The sequence below is a fragment of the Eleutherodactylus coqui genome, chromosome 5 (assembly GCF_035609145.1).
Source record: "Eleutherodactylus coqui strain aEleCoq1 chromosome 5, aEleCoq1.hap1, whole genome shotgun sequence".
In the NCBI taxonomy this organism is placed as follows: Eukaryota; Metazoa; Chordata; class Amphibia; order Anura; family Eleutherodactylidae; genus Eleutherodactylus; species Eleutherodactylus coqui.
In genome coordinates, this window is record NC_089841.1 from 185,252,852 (window position 1) to 185,278,146 (window position 25,295).

Consider the following 25,295-nt stretch of genomic DNA (forward strand, 5'->3'; position numbering starts at 1 on the left):
TTCTTACATGGGAAAAAGTTTATTAACACATTCATTGGCAACCAGAAAACGAATACATAAAGCGCTGTATACTTTATTACATCCTCTGGTACCTACGTACAGGCATTAAAGTGCAAAAACAAATTAAAATTCCGTACATTAAAAAAACAAAAAGAGAAAAAACAAAAAACACATTTAACAAAACCCTGCAGAGACAGAATATCATACAAATCAAAGTGTTTTTGCAAAAAACAAGTTTCAGTTTGTATATACATACAAGTAATAAATAAATAAGACAGACAGGTAAAGGCAATCTGAAATATCATGCTATGATTATCTAGGAGATTGCTACTGTTTTCACCCAAGGGTTTTTCCCGCCACCAACATTTATGCATTCATCGATACAATATATCAATGTCCCACTGCAGAGGTCCCCCTTGGAATGCTAAAACAAAGGGGCTGCAAAGGACCCAATATAGTTTATAGGTATGTTACTTTTTGTCCCCAGAGAAAAGCCAATGAATGGCCAATAGGAGCCAAAGTAGTATGGTACACGGGGTAAAAAACGATGTCATCCTTTTTAGTGATTGGCGAGGGTACTGACCCACCAAGAATACATTAACGGCAAACCCCATTGATATGCCAAGCACGCAAGTACTGGGAAACCCCCTATAGGGTATAGATTTAGATGGAGGGGAAACTCTGCGGAAGTTCCATGTCAGCATTTCCACATCCTAAACAGAGTCAAAATCCGCAGCCGATTTTCGAAGAAGTCTTTGGCCGTCAGCTTACTTCTTCACCCAGAGGTCTCTAGTGAGTGCAGTGCCATCGCATGACCAGTGACACTGCGCTCACTACAGATGCCCAGGAGAGCTGCCAGCTGAAGACTTCGTAGTCGGGCACTGTATCTTCTGAAATCAGCCGCGGGTACTCAGCAGACTGACTCCGTTTTGGATGTGAAGATGTGCGGAATTCCCGCCGCGAACACTCCGCAGCATTTCCCACCCGTGTAAACATACCTTTAAGGTGAATGTAAATAATACTGGTCACAAATGTGACAATTTGCCTCCACTTTGATCAAAGTTCTGATATAATTGAAGTGTCAAGACGCTAATTGCTAAAAGGGGCACATGCTGCAAGATATACACAGCAACAGGAATCATTTCTTCTATGTATTCTCTCTTCCGAGAACTTATTTAGTGTTGCTATACTATTCCCTTAATTAAATCATTACTGACTAATACGTTAAATTAAATTCCCATGTTCGGATTTTCAAGTTTTCCTCTACGGTCACCTTCAGATGTTCCCATCAATAATTGTACTGTCTAATCTAGGTCATCTTCACCTGGAACACAAGCGGCATTTTATCTTCCCTTTTAGCCTGTAGGTTCTAGAGTAATGCACATTTCTGGATAATTAGCTGGCGATAAGAGTTTGTGCCTACAGAATATGTACGAAGGGTACAAGATGGCTGCATATTCAGAAGGCCATCATCTGGTATGTAGTAAACATGTCAAGAACCCTGTTCACATATGGAGGCTCATCCATGAAAACGGAAGGTGTTGCCCTTACACTGTCAATGGCTAGAAGCTGGAATGGAAGCCTTCAGAACTGAAGGTCAGCAGGCATCTGTGTACATAGCGAGCCGGACAGCTATAGATTTGGTTCTGACCTCCCTTTGCAGTTCCACATTTAATCTAGAGACAGCGGAATGTGAACACGTGTTTGCTTTTCCTTCATTTAAGTGGATTGTAATAGAATCGTATTTCTAGGAACATAAATTGTAGTTGCTACACTGCGCAGGAGAATGAAATGACACTAGGACTTCAGAAGAGAATACCGCCTCTCACGTGTGCATTGAAGTAGGCTGAGAGGTCATGTTCTAAATAGGAAGAGAAAGACAAAACACTAAAATAGGAAAGAGGTGCACAGACAAGGCGAGCCAGAAATTGGACCCTTTCATCTTCAGCTTTGTCCATTGATCCTTAGCAGCATCCAGAGGAACCTCTCCCTTCTGCCTGGTTTTGTCGCGTCCCCCCTAGTGGCTCGGTTAATAATTGTTGAGGCCCAACCTTGATGCCATTAGCCTTTAGAGAAATAAAGGTGATAGGTATAACGAATCGGCAACAAACAGAATATATTCAAGTTTTGTGAACCACATTTACCTCATTATTTACATCGAACAGTCCAAGCTGAATTTTCTTGTAGATTTCTTTGGCAGTGCCAATAAAGGCCTTAAGAAAAAAAAAGAAATTTAGAAAAAATAAGTAAAAAAAAGAAAAAAAAAGGAATTTAATCTTGGTTAGCCAATTCCTCTAATTGTTACCTCTTCCACATTGGCTGCAGTTTTGGCAGATGTTTCCATGAATATCAATCCGTGTTCACGGGCAAAGGCTTCCCCTTCCTCCCTTGAAACATCTCTACGGCCCTCCAGGTCACTAAGGAGATGCAAAAATGGGGAAGACTGGGTGAAGCGAGTCTTCGGGGGCCACATAACTTTAGTGTGTTATAGAATGGTACATTTGCTATCAGCATATGCGATCACTCGCTAACCCTAAGGTACCTAACACTAACTGCATCTGCGTATAGCAGATACCGTATAACAGCTTCAGGTTGCACTACTGTGTCTATGTGTGGGTCAGGGAAAAACACTGATACGTTGGCGCGACCTACTTAAGGCCCATTTACACGGAGCGATAATCGCTTAAAAAAAAAAAAAAAACCCAGAAAAAACACAAGACAGCTGTGGTGTAAGAGCTCAGTCCAACTGTACAATGCAACAAAGGAAGGTCAGTTGTGTCGACTTACACAGAATGAGCTTTCAGGCAAACGATGCCCAACAGCACGTCCCAATGATACTGTGCCGCTACACAGGAGAGAGCATTGTTGGCATCACTTACAGCGCTGCCAGAATGGAGGTGGGGTGGGCCGGGGAGCGTTCTCTCTCCGCCAGTCTCCATTCACAGTAAGCAGTCGTTCAAAAGTCAATGACCGCTGTTTATAGTGAACGCAGAAACTGAACATCCGAACAATTCTCGGTGCGTGTGTTTACTTGGAGGATTACGCTACAACACATTTTGAAACAAAATTGAACAGAAAGTAATTGATCTGTTTCTGTAAAATTAGAACCTGCTGATTCCACTGGTAAGATCGAATAGTAGCACATCTCACTTTCAAGTTACGAACCATTTCCTTTATTCAAACCCTTTGTGACCACCGATATACTTAGCAATAACAAACATATATTTTTGTTTATTAAAGTGTCCGTAAAAGTCCGATCTATCAAAGTAACGCATTTACCCCGCACAATGAACGTCATCAGAATATATAAAGAACGCCAGAAATGCACTTTTTTGGTCACCCAGTCTCCAAGAAAAAAAATGCTATAAAAAGCAATCAAAACGTTGTATGTATTCCAAAATGGTACCAACGCAAACTACAAGGCAACCTGCAAAAAATGAGCCCTCGCACAACTACGTCGACAAAAATTAAAAAAAAAAAAAAAAAAAGCTATTGTGTGCAGAAGATGGCGGCAGAAAATAATTAGTACAACAAAAAACCACCAAAACTATAAATTTGGTATCGTAGTTATCGTACTGACCCATAGAATAAAGTTATGTCATTTTTGGTGCCGTTTGTGCGCTGTAGAAACAAGACGCACTGAAAAATGGCGGAATGTTTTTTCATTTTACTCCACTTAGAATTTCTTTAAAGTTTTTCAGTACATTATATGGTATAATAAATAACACCATTGAAAAATACAACTCGTCCAGCAAAAAACAAGCCCTCATACAGCGACGTCGATGGATAAATAAAGGAGTTAAGATTTTTTACAAGGGGGGGGGGGGGGGGGGGGAGGAAAAAACGAAAATAGAAAAAACTGAAAAAGCTTGGTCACTAAGGGGTTAAGATGACAGTTTGGACGTGCCATAATATTACTATTCAACTGATTATTGGTGGAAAGTGACGCTTGGATCTCGACTTCTCCCTGTAAGAAACATTACTTTCCCTCTGTAAGACCCAGCAAGAGCCGCCCGTCATATTCAGATTGCACTTCCCTTTATAACAGTCTTGAGATGTCTTGCGGGTGTAATACGTAGTCAAGATAGAACCAACTGATATCAAAGGGTTCGTTCACATTTCACGATGTACAACCGCGTGAAATATATGCAGCATGACCTTGTTACACACTGCAATAAGCCGTTGGAGGGAATGGGCGGGCATTACATTATTCCCCAAAACTGGAAAACCTTACGTGGCAAAACCCCCCCCCAAAAAACGGATATTATATTTGAATTCGGGGCACTAAAGTTACTATATGCCAACTATCTGCTTATCTGTTACAAAAATGGTGCTGCACAGTGTTTCAATCGTTTGAGAGATTGTCTTTGCGTGTAAATGAGCCTTTAGGCACAATCCCTCTCTGCCCTAAATCACCACAAATAGAATTGCTGCCTTTTCTTCTCAATCCGCATGCCCAAGGTAGCAAAAGCAGGGAAAAAAAGAAGATGGATTGGCACCTTTTGTTTCCAATCAGTATGATGACCATGTTGCTGCTGGAGTGCTGCCGGGCATCTTCCAACCATGAGGTGAGGTGGCTGAATGTCTCCCGCCTGAATTTCAAAGAAAGTTGGTGAATGTTACAAGTCTAACATCGTTAAAGAAGCTGAAGATATAAACCAGACATTAAGGACATACTGTGACCTCCCAAATAACAGGAGCTGGGGTCTGTCCAAGTGCCATTCAGTTACAGGCTTTGAGGTGAAGGAAAGACAAAGAGGCTGTAGAAAACAGGGATCACTTGGGACCCGGTATATGGAAATGTAACTTCAAACAGCCCTTCCACTTAATTCTGCGTCACCGATACGCAGGGAGATACAAATTAAGGGCGCATTTACACGCGCTAGTGCGACATCAGCCCGAGAAGCTAAGAACAATATTGTTCTCCTAGATCTGCAATTTTTATGCGGGTAAGGCACATTGGGGTCTGCGTGATCTTCATGCGCCGTTTTCAGACGCGAGACAATCATATCTTTTAATATGAAGTTAAAAGTTGCATCGCACTCGCATAAAACTTGCGTATGTATGTATGTGCTTATGTATGTGTGTATGTATGTGAGTTTCATTAAAGTGCAATGTAATTTTTAACTCATACTAAATAATGCGCAAGTTTTCTGCAAGATCGCTGAAAAAAGGAGCAGGTTTCAGTTCTTGCACTTGGCTGTGAGAGGAAAACGCCCGTGCAAATTAACCCATTGGAAACAATGGGTTAATACATGCCATGAGTTCCGTGCACCACACAAATGCATAGACCTAGTGCGATTTTTTTCGCCCATGTAAATAAGGCCCAGAGCTGCAAAAATAAAAGCGGACCTGGTTAAGGTTGCCCTCACCTAGTGATATCATACACCAGCAGTGCTCCTGCAGCGCCTCTGTAGTAGGACCGTGTTATAGATCGGAAACTTTCCTGTCCAGCCTGCGAAACAAGCAGAGAAAAAAAAAATGGAACAACATCAGTGATAACTTGCAATTATATCAGACCAATGATGTAGACTCCTAGGTTTAAGAGGGTTGTCCCACTTCTAGCTATTTTGCTGCAGGTGGCAGACAGCGCTGTACATTGTGCCGTGGCTTGAGTTGGTACTGCAGGCCGAGTCCTACTGAAGTGAATGGCCACTGTGCAATGTACAGAGGTGTCTTCTTCCTGCAGTATAACAGCTAGAAGTTGGACAAGCCCTTTAGCCAAAGACTCAAGTGATTTTCAAAACTATATCTTAACAAACAGTGTATAAGAGTGCGGCAAGTGGATAAATGGATAACACCAGGTTATTGGGAACATCTGGGAAGGTTTCAGACACCATACAGAAGTGCTTCACACATCCCAGTAGCCAACTAAAAGAAAAAAAAAGGTATGTAGCAAAACAAGGAATTGCTGCGAGGGTCTGATCTAGCCATGGCTTGGAGGGCAAGTATATTAGATGGTTTTCACCCATTTATTTCCAGGTTCAAGTTCTAGAAATAGGCAAGTCCTGGAAAACTGAGCATGCAAAAAGGAGGAGAAGAAGAAAAAAAGTTTTATTCTATGACATAAGTGAGCGACCATTAATCAATTAGTCTGTCTGATATCTATCTACAGAGTGTGCACTACATTATACAAAATAGTCTATTTCACCGTATCCCATATCTGAAGTTTGATGGGTTTTCCTTCAATATTGATCATTCGGGCCCCAAATTCAACTCCTGGGAAGAAAGAAGAAGCCATATTATGTCAGCAAGATGTATTTTATGTAACAGTAACATCCACAGCACTGTGGCTAACAAATACAGTAAGGCCGGGCTCACATGAGCGCATGCCTAAAACGTCTTATTGCTGTGAATCGGCATGCCGCTGCGTACGGCAGTGATTTGGGGCTGCACATGACAGCATAACTCACACACAATGTCATGAGGAGTCCTTCCTTTTTTTAAAATTTTATTTCCCGCTCTGTTGCTTATGTTCCATTTACACGCAAAGATAATCGTTAAAAAAGAGGTTTTGAGCGATTGTTTTGCATAAACTGCTAATGGACACTAATGTCCATTAGCAGCTTATCACCTTAAAGGGGTTGTCTCGCGAAAGCATGTGGGGTTATACACTTCTGTATGGCCATATTAATGCACTTTGTAATATACATCGTGCATTAAATATGAGCCATACAGAAGTTATTCACTAACCTTCCCTGCGCTGGCGTCCCCGTCTCCATGGCTCCGTCTAACTTCAGCGTCTAATCGCCCGATTAGACGCGCTTGCGCAGAAGGGTCTTCTGCCTTCGGGTCCGTCCGGCAGCAGCGGCGTTCTGGCTCCACCCCCTTGTAGCGCCATCACGTAGCTCCACCCCCTTATGTGTGCCGATTCCAGCCTCCTGATTGGCTGGAATCGGCACACGTGACGGGGCAGAGCTATGCGATGACGCGTAGAAGGGGGCGGAGCCAGAACGCCGCTCGTGCCAGACCGAGCCGAAGGCAGAAGACCCTTCTGCGCAAGCGAGTCTAATCGGGCGATTAGACGCTGAAGTTAGACGGAGCCATGGAGACAGGGACGCCAGCAATGGAACAGGTAAGTGGAATAACTTCTGTATGGCTCATATTTAATGCACGATGTATATTACAAAGTGCATTAATATGGCCATACAGAAGTGCTTAACCCCACTTGCTGCCGCGAGACAACCCCTTTAATTTGCATGTAAATGAACCTCCGAAGCAGTAAGCTGAGAACAGCACCTGGTCTGTTCTCTGCATTAAGCTCCTTTGTTCTGCTGTGGGGCTGCAAGTTGAATACAATGTAATCAGCGTTCCCGTGGAGAATACAGCACCATGGACAGCAAACACAACATGTGTTATCTTCTCTCTGGCTGAACAATGGATTTTATGCTCACCTAAAAATCATCGTGCAGCCAAAGAGTGAAAGATAGAAGCATTCACACAATGATTATCGCTCAAGCGATGGCTTTTGAGCGATTTTGTTGCGTGTAGATGGGCCTTTAGCGACAGTGTGTATAAACGCAGCACATACACAATGTAATTACATATGTACAGCGTATATTATGCTCCCATGGATAACAATAGGGCTCCATCATGCGGTAAAATAGAACACACTGCGTTCTTTTGTATGCATGTATGATACACAATGTTTATATGCGAGCGTGAATGGATCAATGTAAATTAATGAATTTTCAGTGGAGCCATTCGCCACGTATTATGTGTGCGTAATACGTGGTTAAATTTCGCTCCTGTGAGCCTGGCCTAAGAGTGCTCTTGTATGTCATATACAGTAAGGATATACGGAAATAGAGCGCCAACACGCTCGGGTTTTAGGGATTTAAGAGGTCAGACACGCAGATACACTGGCCCTACTGGGGGCAGTCTGATGGAGAGTTCCCACTCTGTAGCCATATAGCATATGTGACCGTTGTATATTAGATAAAGCTGTAGGTTACATATATACTCAGATAGCACATATAGGAGGGTCTCACCTATTGTCAGGTCATGGACGGGCTGGAACCTCTTATCTGTGAACTGCAGCAGTAGACAGGACTTGCCCACCCCTGTGAAAAGAACACATTATCCGTCATTCCATTACATAACAGTGACAGTCAGTGCTATACAGCGCGCCAGGGACAGACCCGTAGGCAATCCCTAAAAGGCACGGGCTGACACACAATACTATGCAGAAGTCTAAGGAAACTTTTTGTTTAACATAGCTGCAGTGGTCACATAGGCATCCGGGCACATCAGCCCAGCAGCGGGGGCCCCACTGGGCACATCAGCCCGGCCCGACTGGGCCCACGGGCACATCAGCCCGGCCCCACGGGCACATCAGCCCGGCCCCACGGGCACATCAGCCCGGCCCCACGGGCACATCAGCCCGGCCCCACGGGCACATCAGCCCGGCCCCACGGGCACATCAGCCCGGCCCCACGAGCACATCAGCCCATTCTGCTTTATTATGCTATATGCCCCTTCTTTTTAGCATTTTACAAGGTGAGTGGCTTTATGCCAGAGACAATTAATAAGCGCACATACCAGCGTCTTATCATTATCTCCCTCTCTGAAGATGGTCGTCCTTGACATACCTCCTAACCACATCGTTAGTGCGTTCTACACAGAACATCCAAGATAAGAAACCCCAAACAGGACACCCTGTACGGGGCGGGGGGGGGGGGGGGGGTTTGGGGGGTGCAGTCTGGCTGGGTTGTGGCCTTCAGCTACATATTCAGAGTGAAGTCTACCAGCTGTAGATCTTAGGGGAAAGCTGAAAATCTTAGCAGCACACATATTTGTAAATTTAGGTCAAAGTCTTATAACACGCAAGCAGAAGAGCCATCATGGGGTCTTCAGGCCTGCAGCCTTCACAACAGCATTTAGTCCGGGGGATTAAAAAAAAGTCACACTGCGCATGTTTGTGACGCCATAATCCCGGGCAGGTGCAGTGCCTATGGCAGCCCTACGTGATCCCTGTGATGTGTACAACGCTGCGGTATACTCACAGCATTGTACGTACACGTTCGTGTGAACGAGCCCTACAGCTGCGTCCGGGGGAGAGGGGGGGGGTTGCTCTATTTGGGGAGCAGGAAGAGGGGATCCCCAGCTGAACGGATCCGTCTGATGAGGGAACCAAACGGCGATGAACGGACGCCATTGACTGTAACGCGGTCCATTTAGTTTCTGTTCAACATTTTACCAGAAGACAAAGCGCGGAATCAGGCAGCTTCCCATCCGCCCCGGCGCGACATCCTGGACGAAGCGGCACAACACGCTGCGCCATTTTATCCAGAGAGGTTTCTCCCTGCACGCCAGAAGCCGACAGCACCCATTATAGTCAGCAGGGTCCATTAGGTCCGCAGGTTTTTCTGTTGCTCTGGTTTGAAGACGGAATTAAAAAACGGACACAATGACAGCAGTGTGACCCGCGCCAAAGACCGCGCACATCCCAAGAGTGGCGTCACCCTATACCGCACTCATAAGGAGATTGGTGCCAACGCCAGTGATGCATTTTGCGCTATCTCGCAGGTTTTCATTTCGGCATACCGCACGCCACCAGGCGCCCATCATGCAGCGCCCCATCTACATAGCTGGCAGCCATCAGTATAACAGCGCCCACATCCCTGCAGGAGGACAAGGGTACAAGTCCCATCTCTGGCACCAGTGCCACCCCCGGATACCAGTCCCGTCTCTGGCACCAGTGCCGCAGCGCCCCACACACCTGTGTCCCCGATGATGATGTACTTGAACAGGTAGGCGTACGACATGACTGCAGACGGAGGACACGAGACGCTCTAGCCGCTCTGCTCTATGCTGGAGGCGCTCTGTACACAGCCGTACTCTATGGCTGCAGGAAGTGCCATCCTATTGGTTGGCTGTCTGCAGGCAGCGCCGTCCTATCACCGGCTCGTCCCTCCAGTCTGACGCTAAACGACGCTCTTCGCGCCGGAATGCTTGAAGTTAAACTACCCTGTCTGCTGGGTGACGTCCCGAGCAGCACCGGAAGCGGATGTGCCGCCATCTTGGTGGAGGCGGAGAAGTGTGGTTATTAAAAAGAAGGGGAGCCCTCGGCCCTGACGATGGAGGTGAGGCGGTGGGGTGGTTGTGTAGAGTCAGCGGTACCCCCTATGACCACCCCGGGCACAGGAGACATGTGGTGTCCCCAGAGTGGTCGGCGCCTGCAGCTGACCATGAGAGGACATGTTCCCGGTCTCCAGGGTGCAGGGGACTGGCACTGTGTCGTCCTGCCACTCCTACTTCACATGACTGGCACTGAGAAGGCCTCCCCTCATATTTACCGGATTAGTCGCAGAAAATCCACGACTGTTACGCTCCCAATGAATGACAGTTTTATAATCCCGCCTACATTTAGCGGTAAATAATGTGCGGTTGTAAAGGGTTTTCCAGGCAGTTCTATGCTGGGCGCTCCTGGGGGGACGGGCAGGGGTCCGCTGCTCAGGGTATGGGGGGGGACGGGTGGGGGTTCACTCTTCAGGGGACGGGTGGGGGTCCGCCGCTCAGGGTCATGGCCGATCAGTTGTTTGGGTGCCTGCTGCAAACACAGAAGCAGCGCCAACCTGTGTAGTGGCCGGCGCCGGTAATTGTAGGCGTAGCTTCCATTAAAATCAAAAAGATGGTGGCAGCCGGCACCCGCTGGCGAGTAGGGCCCTGAGCAGCGGACCCCGAAGATGCGCTACTGGTGACCCCCGCCTGCAGATAGGTCAGCAGGAAAAATAGCCCGGAAAACCCCCTTAAAGAGGATGTCCTGTCACCGACCAACATCCCTTTAATAGGGCTGACTGTAATAGGCCGAATGTACACAGGACGCACAGAATTGGCCGGCGACCCCGTGTACCTATTTGTGTCTTCTCCTTCTGTACTGCGGATGGTCCGTGCAGCTCGCCGTCTGGGTGTGCAGGACAGATTTTCGCAGCCCATCTGCAGTGTCAGTTGCGGACGAGCCGTGGGTCGGATAGCTTTCATGGACTTCAATGGAAGTCGCCCGCGCGTGAATAGCAGCAAAACAGAGCATGCTACGATTTTTCACTCGCAAGTGGAAACCGCAATCAGTTTCCGCTCGTGTGCAGAAAGAATCGTTTTTACGTAGTGTGCTCTGGAAGGTTAATGCCGCGGAGGCGGACGCCCGCACTAGAGTCTGCAGCAAAAACCTGCACGTGTGTATCGGGCCCTAGACTGAGCAGTACTTGCCCCAACGCTGGGGCGCGGCGCTGCTGTGACGGCTGATGCCAGGTGACTGCTGGAGCATCAGCGCTTGTTCTCCTGGCACCCGGGCTCACATCCATGCCAGCGGCTCTGGATGGTGCTGCTGCAGCGCTGCTTCCCAGAGGATCAGTTTATTACTACACTACATCCAGCCTTATTAAAGGGATGTTGGCTAGTAATTGGACAACCCCTTAAGGTCCCATTTACACGAACGAAAGGGCTCAATAATCATTACACCTAAACGCGAGCCATTGCGCACCTATTGTTATAAATCATCGCCGCTCACTCACTTCTTGCTATGTCTAAACGCTCCCCGCTCAGCAATGATCTGCCTGTCTAATATTGCTAATTCATAAACTTTCTGCACAAGCGTGAAAAACTAGCGGTGACGTCGCTCACTTGTGCGCTCGTCTAAGCGCGAATCGTCCCGTAGACAAGGGCCATAAGGCAGGTTGCAGATCCACAAGTCTGGTCTGTAGCCGGAGGAGATCTCTGCAGAAGGCCGGTCTCACACAACTGGATTTCAATTGCGGAATCCACAATAGTCATCCGCGGGTGTGATCCGCACCTGTTGAACATAAATAGTATAGTTGCATATCTGCTCAGATGAGCGGACAGCAATTGCGATTTCCATGACAAATTTAAAATCACAGCATGTTCTATTTTTGTGCGGCTCCCGCACGGACGGCTTCCGTTGAAGTCAGTGGATACCTTCCGACCCGCAGGCCACCTGAAATTGACGTTGCAGATAGGCCGTGGGTACCTGTGTCATCGCCAAGAAACAACACGGGAAAAACAAATATTAAAAAAAAACAAAACTGAGCCTGACCAGCAGCGAGTGTCCGCAGTGCAGAACTAGCAGATACGTGAGGTCGCCGGCCGGAGTCACAGACGGTATGAGAGCGGCCTAATCTGCATGGAATGTGCAGATTTTACTAAAGGTTTGGGACAGTCAGCAGAGGACGACCTCCTGTAACGCTGAGCCACAATCGTTCACTTCCCTTCAGCTCCTACGCAAAACACTGAAAGACCGCTGTTTAAACGGAGCGACAAGTGAGCGAGCCGACGGTGACTTATATGCCTGCGCAATCTGAACAGCGAGCGAGAAGCCAACAGTTCTCGTTCGTCGTTGGCGTGCGTTTAGAAGGATAACGTTGTGTGTAAACGCGCCTTTACCTCGTAGGTTCGGTGGGCTTCACGGGACGACTTGTCTGAGCAGTTACTCAAAAGAGCGATTGCAAATAACAATCATTCTGCATAAGCGCGGCCATCGGCGAGGAGGCAGCTGACGGTCGCTGAGTAGTCACTCTGCTTCAGCTCGCCTAAAGAAAGTAGTCGCTGGGGGATCAAGTCGTCTCATGTGAAGTCATATTTGTTCCTATTTGAACGACTTGTGAAAGTATCTGCCTGGACATCCCCTCTATGAGCGATCTGTCCACTAGTACCTACTGAGCGGATGAAAGTGACTACTGCCCGGGCTCCTTCACACTGGCCAGATAATCGCACGATTTTCTTGTGATGCGAGAGTGAGTGAAAACGCATGATTATGAAGCCAATGATCTTTAGTGGTTTAATACTCATTTGCGATGTTTTCACTTCTGCGATGCTGCGTGAAAAAAAATCGCAGCGTGTCCTTTCTTTTTGCAATATCACCCATTATTTTCAATGGGACCGGTGGCAGCTGTGCCGGTGCCATTGAAACCAATGTGAGAGGATCACGATCCCCTGCTGCAGCTTTGACAGCTGCTCCAGGGGTTTCCCTCAGTCCCGCAGGGATGTGAGGCTGTTGCATTCAGGGGTTTCCACATGTTAGCAATGGGGGCAGCAGCAGCGTCGGCCAAGTTGAAAACAGTGGGAGAACATCGCAATCTCCTGCCGCAGCCATGACAGCCGCGGTGGAGATGAAGGGAAGCCCGCAGGAATGTGAGGTGGTCTCCTTGTGAAAACGCCTCACATCCAGGGGTTTTCTGTAGGACTGTGGAGGTGATATCGGACTGTGAATCACACACTGCAGACTTGTAGGACTTTGTGCACCAGTCCCCGTGTAGCATACTGCTAAAATATCTACAATCAGAAGCACGGGGATGGGAGGGGGTCAGTAGCAGAAATTTTTGCAAGAAATCTGTTACATGTGAACAGTCTTATTTCCCATTAATAAGAATGCTGAATACTCTCTGGGGACCCTTCACACGGGACAAAATATTCTGCAACATCTGCGTTTTTTAAAATAATACTATTAAAAGGGGTTATTCCTTTCTTGGGAATCCTATTTCAGTGCCTTCAAAATCCCCAAACAATGTCTTCAGCCATAAGATGTTTATTTCCAAAGTGCTCCGTTCTCCAGTTATGGCAAATGTTGATTCCTTTGATTGTTGCCAGGGAAACCGACCACCTCTTGGAGCTGGTGCCCATGCGCCCCGGGGACACCAGCCATCAGATTTAGATGTGAGAATTGCACAAGCGCCAGCTTAATAGGCTGCAGTATATAATAGCCCGGAGCCTAGTGAAGGCTGCCATGTGAGCCCATTGGCCTGGGGGGAGTTATAGGTCACTTGCGATGGGGAAGGCAGGGAGGCCCCCCGGTTGGCTTTTTCGATGCAGGGAGGGGGTGAGGACCCCCGGTTGGCTTCTTCGGTGCGCTGAGTCTGTGGGCACCTGAAAGGCCTTGTCCAATAATGGTGTGTGGATATGAGAGAAGCGGTGACACTCATTACCCTCCTCTAAACGGGCACAGTGTAGTAATAAGGGATGTCCGTAATTAGAATAAGGGCTCCTTCCCACGGACGGATTACCGCTGTGTTGCCCACAGCTTTTAGGTCCTATTCAACCTAATAGCTCAGTGCTTACGGTGCAGAATTCCACCGCGGAATTCCGCACCGTGAAATCTCCCGTCCTCACCCGCGGCATGCTCTATTTGCCGCTGGTGTACACGCGGACGGGTTCCATTGCAGTCAATGGAAGCCGTCCATCACGCTATCTTCCGCCGTCCGTCACGCGAAGCATCATGCAGGACCTAGGATGCCGGATCCGCAGGTAAGTGTGGGGTCTCTGGGGGGGGCGCCGTGACGGGCTCCGCCGCGGAATTCCGCGGTGGAGCCCGTCACGGCCGTGTGCAGCCGGCCTAAAAGGTCTTTTTTCCTTGAATAACGGCAGTTGAAGGGGTCACAGTGCTCAGGTGAGTGCTGCAGCCTCCTCATTCTATCAGTCCGTGGGGGTCTCGGCTGCGGGACCCCTACTCATCAAAATTTTTGACATTTCTCTATGGCATGTCAAAAGTTTATGAAAAGTGCAGCTAGTCTCTAATGGAGCTGCATTTCTTTCCGCCCTCGGACTGTGATAGTGCTGGCGGTGGTACTGTGCCTCCTGGCTGGCACTTTCTGCTATCAGGGTTGGACAATTTGCAGGACAAGTACCAGTTTTTAGAGCAACCAATTTTGGGTACATATGTGTGTATTTTTCTGGAGTGGCAATGGAAAGAAAAGCAGTTTCACCATTGTTTTGTATTTTTCCTTTGCCAGCTGTATGAGGGTTTGTGGGATGTCTTGTACTTTTTATTAGTTCCATTTTGAGACATATACAACTTTTTGATTACTTTTCCTTTCTGCTTTGGGGAAGCAAGATGAACAGAAAATGACTACTTTGGCTTTTTGTTTTTACGGAATTTACCCTGCTAGATAACTAACATGATGTTTTGTAGTATGAGCTTTTATGGATGTGGCAGTACCAATTATGTGTAATATTTTTGATCCTTTTTTTGTATTTTTAAATATTTCAAGCCTTGTGTGGTTTTTTAAAAACTTTTTCTTTAATACCACTTAGATGCCGCAGTCATCCACAGGGTTAAACAGGGCAGGGGAGAGGTTAGGTGAGCAAGTGCCCATCTTTTTGCTCCTTTTCTGGGAAGAGAAGTTCCATATGTGCCAAATATGTTCTCTGATTGATGGGGAAGGGGGTAGAAGCTAACATGAAGAAAGGTCCATGTAAGAGCTTGGGTTACTCTGTAGGGGGATTAAGAAATAAAAGATGCACTCCGATTGGTTGCAGAGTGCAGGAAGTGTTTGACATATTGGGTCAATATCAATCTTTTTAGAATTAAAGAATGTTTTCAATAGTCAGACATTGGTGGGCATTGTTCAGCCACTTGTAGAGGATGGAGCAGCGGTACCTGCAGACCAGCCATTGTGGATTTTTACACATAGATTGAACCTCAGATTAAGGAAGCCTACAATGGAAGTTTGTATTTGTGCAGTAACCCTTAGTAGGTTTACCTTGATAGGTACGCCTTATAACTATAGCAGATGACTTTACAGAATAAGCTGCTGTGTACATCCATGAGGATGAACACTATTTCTGACCATTATATGACTTATATCCTTCATTTAGTACCAGTTTTCTCCTCTGCAGCCTGTATCTCTAACTCTCAGTTCTTTCTTAGCTGGTCAGAGGAGATTGCTTCACTGTGTCCTTATCACTACACACACAGAACTGCAGATTCTTCTGCCTATTTGTAACACACAGAGAGGCATAACATCATCTTGTAGGACAGTGTACAGCAGTAGTGATCAGTGTAGATGTGAAATAAAAAGCAGTAAATAACTCGCCATTAGCTTTAACAGAACCTCTATGTGAGTCTCTCTCACCACTACCCTCTCGTCTCTACTCTCATAGACTTCAATGAGCAGGATGACTCATTCCCCTTCTATACTTTCTAGTCTGGATACAAGATGTGATCTGGCTGGGCATGTAGGCTCTAGTTCTCTGATGGGCTCCCTCTAGCTTAGATACAAGGTGTGATAAGGGCGGGCATGAAGGCTCTAGTAGCCTGTTGTACAATCTCTAGCTTGGATACAAGTTGTGATCCAGATGGGTATGGTGGCTCTACTGCCTCTAGTTTGGATACAAGATGTAATATGGGGTGCATGGAGGCTCTAGCAGCCTGTTGTACCACCTCTAGCTTGGATGTAAGATGTGATACGGGTGAGCATGGAGGCTCTAGTATCCTGTTGTACCGCCTCTAGCTTTGATACAAGATGTGATACGGGCGGGCATGGAGGCTCTAGTACCCTGTTGGGCCACCTCTAGCTTGGTTACAAGATGTGATACGGGCAGGCATGGAGGCTCTAGCAGCCTGTTGTACAGCCTCTAGCTTGGATACAAGATGTGATACAGATGGTATGGAGGCCCTAGTACCCTGTTGTACCGCCTCTAGTTTGGATACAAGATGTGTTATGCGCAGGCATGAAGGCTCTAGTACACTGTTGTACCGCCTCTAGCTTGGATACAAGATGTGATACGGGCGGGCATGGAGGCTCTAGTACCCTGTTGTACCGCCTCTAACTTGTATACAAGATGTGATATGGGGGGCATGGAGGCTCTAGTTCTTTGTTGTACCGCCTCTCGCTTGGATACAAGATGTGATGCGGACGGGCATGGAGGCTCTAATACCCTGTTTGGCCACCTCTAGCTTGGATACAAGAGTTGATATGCGCGGGCATGGAGGCTCTAGTACCCTGTTGTACCGCCTCTAGCTTGGATACAAGATGGGATATGGGGTGCATGCAGGCTCTAGTACCCCGTTGTACTACCTCTAGCTTGGATACAAGATGTGATACGGGCAGGCATAGAGGCTCTAGCAGCCTGTTGTACCGCCTCTAGCTTGGATACAAGATGTGATATGCGCGGGTATGGAGACTGTAGTGCCCTGTTGTACCGCCCTTTAGCTTGGGTACAGGATGTAATACAGCTGGGCATGGAAGCTCTAGTACACTGTTGTACCACCTCTAGTTCGTAGACTGTTTAAGTTGGCACCATGGATGATCCCATACATGTTCTATTGGTGATAAATCTGGTGACCGATTGGGTAACGGTAGTGTGACAATGTTGTGGGGACATTCCTGTGACCCCCTTGTGTGTGCGGCCGAGCATTATCCTGCTAGAAAATGCTTCTTGGAAGCCGCCATATGAGGAACACATCTGGCTGCAGGATGTCCTGAACCTATCACTGAGCTGTCATTGTCCCTCGTACCACTGCTAGGAATGACCAAATGTTGTATGCGATGTGTCCCCCGAGACCATCACACCAGCAGTGGGGGCAGTGTGCCAATCCACAGCAAAGGCAGGATTGAGACGCTCACCCCGAGGTCTCCAGACATGGCCATTATCAGTGCCCAAACCAAACTTAAATTCGTTGCTGAAGACACCCCAGTTCTACTGTCTCAATCCAGTTTTATCTTCCACGACGCCACTGAAAACTGAGGAGACAGTGGGTGGGTGTCCAAGGCAGTACATGTAATGAGCGCCATGAGACCAAATGTCCTTTAGCCAAACGCCTGGAAATGGTTCTGACAGACACGGGTGTAATGATGGTGCCACCTGTGACTATGAAACAGTTGGAGCATCTCGTGCTTGTCTGATGATCAGACAATCCTCTCTACTGGTGGTCTTTCGAGAGCATCCTGAGCCCGGTCGCCTTGTGTTGGTGACCTCCTGCAACCACTAGTCCCAACACCTACAGTCTGGTCAGAACGGTCCAGGTGGTGGCAATTCGTTGATACGACCATCCAGCTTCTTCCATTCCAAGAATGCGCCCCTCTTAGACCATGTTAACTGGGCAAAATCTCTTGGATTGCATCGTGGAGGCGTCTAGTGTTCAACAAGCTCTACACAAGTGGAAGAAGAGGTCCACTACACACAAGGAGCTTCTGGGAGTCTTTATAGGCCAAGGGTGGAATCGCTTTTAGGGCCTCAGATGGCAAGACCATTCATCTAATCACACAACTCTAATCATTTGTATATCTGCCTAAGGGCTTATTCAGACGACCGTGTATCGGCCGGGTATTCACGCCCGGCAGATATACGGTATCCCTCTCTGCAGGGAGAGAAGGGAGCAGTGCTCTGAGCTTCCGCCCCCTCTCTGCCTCCTCTCCACCCCCTCTTTGCCCCTCAGCACTATTTGCAATGGGTGGGTCAGGGTTAAGTCCTGGAACTTAGCTCCACCCTGTCCCACCCCTCTCATTTCAAATAGTGCAGAGGGGCAGAGAGGGGTGGGAGCTCAGAGCACTGCTCCTGGCCCTTCCAGGCTCCCCCCTGCAGACAGAGACGCTGTATATCAGCTGGGCGTGAATACCCGGCCGATATACGGTCGTCTGAATAAGCCCTAAGGGGACCTTCACACTTACAACCACAATATCGCTGTGTTTTCTTTAATGCAAATGTCAATAGGAGTTTCTAATGTTAAAAACACATCGCACAAAAATCAGATGTTTGGTTGTGCTCTTCGATTTTTGTGCGCTGCATTTTTAACATTAGAAACTCCTATTGACATTTGCATTGAATAAAACACAGCGATCTCGCGATTGCAAGTGTGAAGGCACCCTGAGATGTAACTGCATGCCGAGCTTTGCAGCAAAACGACAACTTCTGCTAGATTTTTTTGTTTTATTTTGACGAGTATAGTTATGTTTATTTTTCTTTTAACTTTTCGACTATTTCAACCAGAGGTCCAGAAAAGACTTTCAGGAACATTGTTATTGCAAAATTGGGGAGAGGGCAGGAAATGGTTAAAAATTAAAGTTTTACTCGCTACTCCAACTCTAGGCCTCCCCGTCACTGTTTGTCTGCGTTTGTGACATTCTGTATACACATGACAGCGAGAGGCGTACTCTCCGAAAAGTGAGCGTTCATATCAAAATGTTATTAAAGACACAGGACGTTTAAAAGCAGCATATATCATCAGACATCCCGGGCAGACTCGCGGGGGCTTTTTGTGCTTTTTAATTATCCAGCATGTTGTCCTGTTTCTTTAATAACATTTTGGCAGGAGGTCTCACTTTTTGCTTCTGTGTGTAGTGTCAGGTCTTCCTGCCCCCTCTCTGTGTTTAGTGTTTGGCACACGTGACCGCCGCGGCTCCAGATTGTTGTGACGGGCTAACCTTGGCTCCGACTACTATCTACATGGAGAATGGGATGGGGCTAATCTGTAAGGTCCTTCTCTTCCAGCCAGAGCACCATTAGGGGTTAAATAATTCCTTTACCTCCTACAAACCAGCAGACGTCCATGTGTGTCATTCTAACTTTATAATCCGCAGTTTCCTGGGGGAAGTGACAGCTACCTGACCATCACGGGATCCGGACACCCTTTCCTGACCGGGACAGAGGTGAGTGCAAGACGCAGAATATGTCTTGGCTTATTCTATATTCATCGTTAGGATATGTTCACACGGGATTTAGCTGTCAGATCTACGCTGGATTTTTGCTGACATGGATCTGACAGTGTAGACTGCAGCAGAACCCTGAGGTGGAGCCGATTTTGCACCAAGAATTAACACGTTAATTTTTAAATGTATTTTTTTTTTTTGCAAGGTGGATTTCAAAATCTGCACCTAATGGACTACGGTGCAGCCGTTTTCTTGTCCTGAAACACGGGCGGATCGCCGCCCGTGTGACTGAGCCCTAAGGCTGTATTCACACCGGCCATTTTTCTTGCGGGAGTTCTGTCCAATTCTGAGATGGCCAGAACTCATACAGAAAAAGAGCACACTCATTTGAATGGGTTAATCCACACGGGGAATTTTTCTCTCTGGCCGAGGAAATATTTATGCTGACGGTTTCTTCACAAAAGTTCTGTCCTATTGTCCTATGGATGGAACTCGCACAACCCATTATTTTCTATGTTTTTATACACATGGCTGATTTTTTTTTTCTTTCCGACCAAGAGTCCGAGATTGAAAAATTGTAGCATATCCTCTTTTTGCGTGACATCGCCCATTATTTTGTATGGGAGTGTGAAAAAGAGCACCTCGTACCTGCATGCTATGTGCTCTTTCTGTTTTTACTATTGAAGCAATGTGTGATTTTTCCCGCACATCAAAATTGCAGGAGCAGTGAAAATCTTGCAAAATCTTTCTTGCAAAACCCATCACACTCGTTGGAAAAATCGCAAGTTCAAGACTGTGATATTGGTGTGAGTTTCTCAATATCCCACTCGCCCGTGTAAATGCAGCCTGGAGTTAGAAAAAGCACTGCGTCTCCTATTTTGTGCGATTCCTCTTCAAGAATCGCGTATTATTTTCTATGGGAGCGTGAAAAAAACATCACATGAAATGCGATTTGCATATAAATGAGATGTGTTTTTAACGCATGTTACCGTGAGGACTACATGAGAGAAAGAATTAGGAAGAGCAGAGCAAAAAAATGCAAATGAAAAAAGCAAGTTTTTCACTGAATACAGCAAAGAAATACACACTTCTAAATCTGAGTGCTTGCTCAGCACTTGTAGTGACGGTGGGCTGATTATTCCCACATTGGATTATGTCTGTTCTTAACATGTATGTTCTTAATTCTTCTGCAGACATTTCATACGCCCAACCTGGGGGATGAGGAGTTTGAAATTCCACCCATTTCTCTAGATTCGGACCCTTCTCTGGCAGTGTCTGATGTGGTCGGACACTTCGATGACCTTGGGGATCCTACGGGAGTCCCGGATTCAGGTTTTGCGGCACAATATGGAGTTCAGACTCTGGATATGCCAGTGGAAATGACCCATGAGGTTATGGAGCAAACGGCAGGCCTGCTTGGATCCGGATTAACCATGGTAAAGTGTTTCTTGTGTTTACTATAAAACAGCTGGCTTTTGTTTTCCCACATTGTCTGTATGGTATAGCATTGATAATTAGTGTCAATATTTGTTACAGGACTTGGATCACCCGATTGTCACCGCTTACAGCGCCAATCCCCCAGTCACCATAGACGTTTCAATGACAGACATATCATCTGGCCTTCTGGCTCACAGTCAGCTGACTACTATTGACCAGTCAGAGCTGAGCTCCCAGCTTGGCCTAAGCCTTGGTGGTGGTACTATCTTACCTCCAGTTCAGTCTCCTGAGGATCACCTTTCTCCTACTCCCTCTCCAACAAGTTCTTTGCATGATGAGGACATGGAAGACTTCAGAAGGGTGAGCGTTATTTATTGTATGACACAAACGTTACGGTTAAAGGGAACCTGTCATCAACTATAAGCACCATAAAGAAAGTTATGGTGCTTGTGGTTTAGGTGATGTGAAGTCCGGTTCCCCATTCCTGTGGTGTCCCTGGTGATGTCAGCGCGTACACCGTTAGTGTGACCCTAAGAAGGCTGTGCTCACGCTCCCATAAGAGTCAATCTGGTGTGCGAGCACTGACTTCATAGGGGGACACTGCAGGAATGGGGAGCCAGATGTGTATGGAAAGGGGCTCACCGGACTCCACATCACCAATAAGCACTTAGTGTATGGTGCGTATAATGATGACCGATCCCTTTAAGTTGTATATGGTTTGCTTGGTTCGGCATCCATAAATCTACACAATGCTATTAACACATCAGCTATTATCTATCAATAGTTGTTCAGTGCTGCTTTTGGATTCCATTCCTGATTTTAGACTACATGTTTTGGTAGTTATATACCGTAGTACTTTGACATATTCCTATTCGGCTTTCACTGTTTTCATATCGCTTTGCTCGCTGTTTCGCCTACAGATAACAGCGCCGAAGAACATTGTTGTCGAACAAGCAAAGAAACAGAAAGCATCAAAGAAAAGGAAGAAGAAAAATCCCAACGAGCCTCAAAAACCACTTTCTGCATACGCCCTATTCTTCCGGGACACCCAAGCGGCCATCAAGGGACAAAACCCCAATGCCACCTTTGGGGAGGTATCCAAAATTGTGGCTTCCATGTGGGATAGTCTTGGAGAAGAGCAGAAGCAGGTAACCGTGGACAGATTCTTGTTGTACAAGTTATTGTATTTGGTCGTTGTCCAATAGAACAGACTTTAGACTTTGTTTTACACCGCCGCTCTGGAAATTTTGATCTTTTCATTTAATTGCTTTTAAACACTTTAGAATTTGATCAGAAAAGAACTATTTCTTCTCAGGTTTACAAGAGAAAAACAGAAGCTGCAAAAAAGGAATATTTGAAGGCTTTGGCTTTGTACAAGGAAAATCAGATGTCACAGGTATAATTTTGTCAGACCTGCCGGGATGTGTTTGTCAGTGGGCTGCTCTCACAGATCCTCAGGCCGTAGATTAAGTGTGTGCACTTCCATGTGATGAGAATGCAGGGGGTGACGGGATGACCTTGATTCACAGAGATGCTACATCCCCTCCTCTTCTTTTAGAATGTCCTAAAGTGCTTTGGACCTTTTTAATAGATTGCGAGATAAAGCCTTGTGAATCCACAGCGCTCCTTACTCCACAGTGAGCTGCATCACCTGTCCAGTATTTAGTTTATCTCACCAGCAGTATTCCAGGAGGGTAATTTGTTTCACCCCTGCTCAGTCGTATCCTTACATGTTGAACTCTTTCATTATGGGTAGCTGTGCCGTATGATTCCAGTCTGATCACCAGTCAGACGACTGATCTCTGTCTGTCCACCCACATGGAGGAAGTCCTGCAAACTACATGATGACCTCAGCATCTCCTGACGGCTCTCTATCTCCCCTCCCTACCAAGCTCTTCCCTCCTCGTTCTCTGTATATCCCTCCCATGCTGAGGATATAATTTCTGCCCTATTTAAGGGCTGGGAGTTCTGTGTTATAGTAGGCAAGTCCATACAATGATTAGCTGCAGAGTTCTCCTGACTCTACATAACTTGCATAGAACAAAGAACAGATAGTGCAGTGTAGTCACTGCTGCAAGGAGATGAGCAGTATACTGTATAAGTATAAGCCGAGTTTTTCAGCTCATTTTTTGTACTGAAAAAGCCCCCCTCGGCTTATACTTGAGTCAGGGAAGGATTTGAAAAAACAACTCCATACTCTCCTCCCAGCCAGCATCTGTATCCCCGGCGTTGGGGTGTAGAAAGCTGCTTTAATTTCTGTGTTCCCGGAGGCAGTGCGGCAAGCTGCTGGAATCCTCCCCTCTGTCCGCCCCCCGCCGTTCTCTCTGCTCGGCTCTATCATCACCCGCCGTCAGGCTGTGATTGGCTGTGAGTGATCGAGGGTTTGAGTGTTGAAAAAAAACACTCATCACTGAAACAAATGGTCAGAAGTGCTTAACCGGGCGCTGTGCCCCTTCGGGGTTTCCCCGAAGAGGGGAGGTTTACGGTGTCTGGACTCATAGACTCAGTATGAATTTGTACACTGCACTCTCCACAGAAAGCCAAGCATAGCTAAAGGGGCACAGTGATCGTGGGGGTCTCGGCACCCAGACCCCGACTGATTGAAACTTCTGACATGTCAAAAATTTTCTGTTTAATAGTTACACTTTCAGACCTGGTATTTAATATTTAATCCAATATATAGATAATGTTGTAGAACATTTTCCAATAGTAGTACATGCCGATCATCTGATGTAGAGCTGAAGGGGTGTTCTCACTTCAGACAGCTTTTTATGCTTTGTGTGATTTATTTCTGTATCTTTGCAAGATATTTATTGCCTTTCTACTTAATTTGAACAGGTCGTTGTTGAGACATTGGATTTGGACCCTCCCGCTGCTTCGGCAGCTGTACTTTCGGAATCGCCTGTTTCATCTCCCTCTATTGTGACGGTTCCTAACATGCCACAATGTGTTGCTTCACCACCTACTAGTACCCAAGCACCAACTCCACCCCCTGCCCCTACACCACCACCCCAAGCCGCTGCACCTTCTCAGCCCAGCATTGCTAAAATAATCATTTCAAAGCAAATGCTGCAGGCCGGACAGATTCCCACGTCTATTGCAATGTCCCAAGGCATGGTGACGGTAATCCCAGCCACTGTGGTAACTTCAAGAGGCCTTCCTCTTCATCAGTTACAGCCCAGCCCGCAGGCACGAATTACACGGTCAGTACTTCAGGCAACAAGACAGTTACCCCCACGGTTACAGCCTCCACCGTTACAGCAGATGCAGCAGCCCCCACGTCTGCAGCAGATGGCCCCCGCACAGCAGCCATCCATCACTATCCTTCAGTCACCTCCACCTCTGCAGCCCATGCAGAAAGTGCGCCTCAGTCTGCATCAGCCGCCTCCGTTGCAGATCAAGATCATACCCCCTCCTCTACAACCGCAACCACAGACTGTTCAAGTTCAAACAAAAACCATTCCAATTATCAATGTACCCACCTCACCGGAGGTGACCATCTCACCTGAGCATCTGGAAGTGTTAGCAGAAGTAGTTCAAGAGGTAAGCTTCAAGTGGTGGCTTATTCTGTTGCAGCATTTTAAGAAAGCGTGTTTGGGTGGCGGCTGTCTTATGTCTATGGTTGTTTATGGAGAAATTGTGGGAAATAGTTGAACAACTGCTTCCTGTATAATATGTGGGAGCCCACAGACGATTCCGGCCGTGACTTATTTTAACCCTTTAATGACGGCCATGACTCCTTTTTACTGACCTCCCTTACGGGCTTAAAATTTGCACATCTTTTTATGGTGGTTCTTAGCTGACTACTGACAGCCAGGCTCCTGCTCTAACTGGTAGAAGCGGACAAATCTCTGATCCTTGCAGGTTAAGTAGATGACAGAGGGAGGGGGATCCTTCTGTCACCCATCAGCACTTCACAGTGTTTGCAAGGGACCAATGGGTTTCCGTGGCAGCCCGGAGCCTGACAACGGCCTCCATGTCACACAGCCCATTAGACCCTGCCTCCAGTATAGTCTAATAAGCTGCTGTCACAGGCTTAGTAGAATGCACTACATAAGTAATGCAGTGTACTGTCCTAGGGATCGAGTTATTGAAACTTCAAGTTCCCTTGGGGGACTTAAAAATAGCATCAAAAAAGTTCAATCAAGTTTATTTTAAAGAAGAAAAATGCAGTTTAAAAAAACATATATTTTTACCCCATAAAAGCCCTTTTTAGCAGGACATAATAGATATTGCCGCGTTGCTAACAACACAAAAAGTGAAAATCTCTTGTTATTTATTACACAAATGTGCATGGTGAATGCCGTAAAAATAATTTAAAAAAGTAACACCAGAATTGCCATTTTTCTTTTGTTCAATTCCCCAAAAATGCAATAAAAAGTAATCCAAAATTCACATGTACCTCAAACTAGTACCAACAAAAACTCCAACGCTTCCAGCAAAAAACAAAACCTCATAGAGCTCCGTTGCCAGGAATAA

The 25,295-nt window shown here is 46.6% G+C and overlaps 2 protein-coding genes across 2 annotated transcripts in view; one reads left to right on the plus strand and one right to left on the minus strand.

The window, feature by feature from the left end:
- RAB2B (RAB2B, member RAS oncogene family) lies at positions 1–9,925 on the minus strand. The gene is made up of 8 exons (XM_066603934.1): positions 9,722–9,925; positions 7,992–8,063; positions 6,152–6,219; positions 5,373–5,455; positions 4,500–4,592; positions 2,306–2,417; positions 2,145–2,213; positions 1–2,066 (listed from the first exon to the last, which is right to left on the minus strand). Exons 1-8 carry the CDS (start codon positions 9,765–9,767, stop codon positions 1,965–1,967), a joined length of 645 nt encoding a protein of 214 aa, XP_066460031.1. The 5' UTR covers positions 9,768–9,925; the 3' UTR covers positions 1–1,964.
- Positions 9,894–25,295, plus strand: part of TOX4 (TOX high mobility group box family member 4) — a 21,878-nt gene continuing 6,476 nt past the window's right edge. The window contains exons 1-7 of the mRNA XM_066603933.1: positions 9,894–10,085; positions 19,311–19,379; positions 20,573–20,815; positions 20,916–21,176; positions 21,737–21,964; positions 22,132–22,212; positions 23,655–24,359. Coding sequence (XP_066460030.1) covers positions 10,080–10,085; positions 19,311–19,379; positions 20,573–20,815; positions 20,916–21,176; positions 21,737–21,964; positions 22,132–22,212; positions 23,655–24,359 — 1,593 coding nt within the window. The 5' untranslated portion in view covers positions 9,894–10,079. The remainder of the gene's footprint in view (positions 10,086–19,310; positions 19,380–20,572; positions 20,816–20,915; positions 21,177–21,736; positions 21,965–22,131; positions 22,213–23,654; positions 24,360–25,295) is intronic.

Bases quoted from the DNA above. Each gene is read 5' to 3' on its own strand.
- RAB2B (XM_066603934.1), bottom strand. From the start codon at position 9,767: ATGTCGTACGCCTACCTGTTCAAGTACATCATCATCGGGGACACAG. The intron at 6,220-7,991 runs GTGAGACCCTCC...CTTTCTTCCCAG, and splicing joins CGTCCATGACCTGACAATAG to GAGTTGAATTTGGGGCCCGA. The intron at 2,067-2,144 runs GTAAATGTGGTT...ATTTCTCTAAAG, and splicing joins TGTTCGATGTAAATAATGAG to GCTAATGGCATCAAGGTTGG.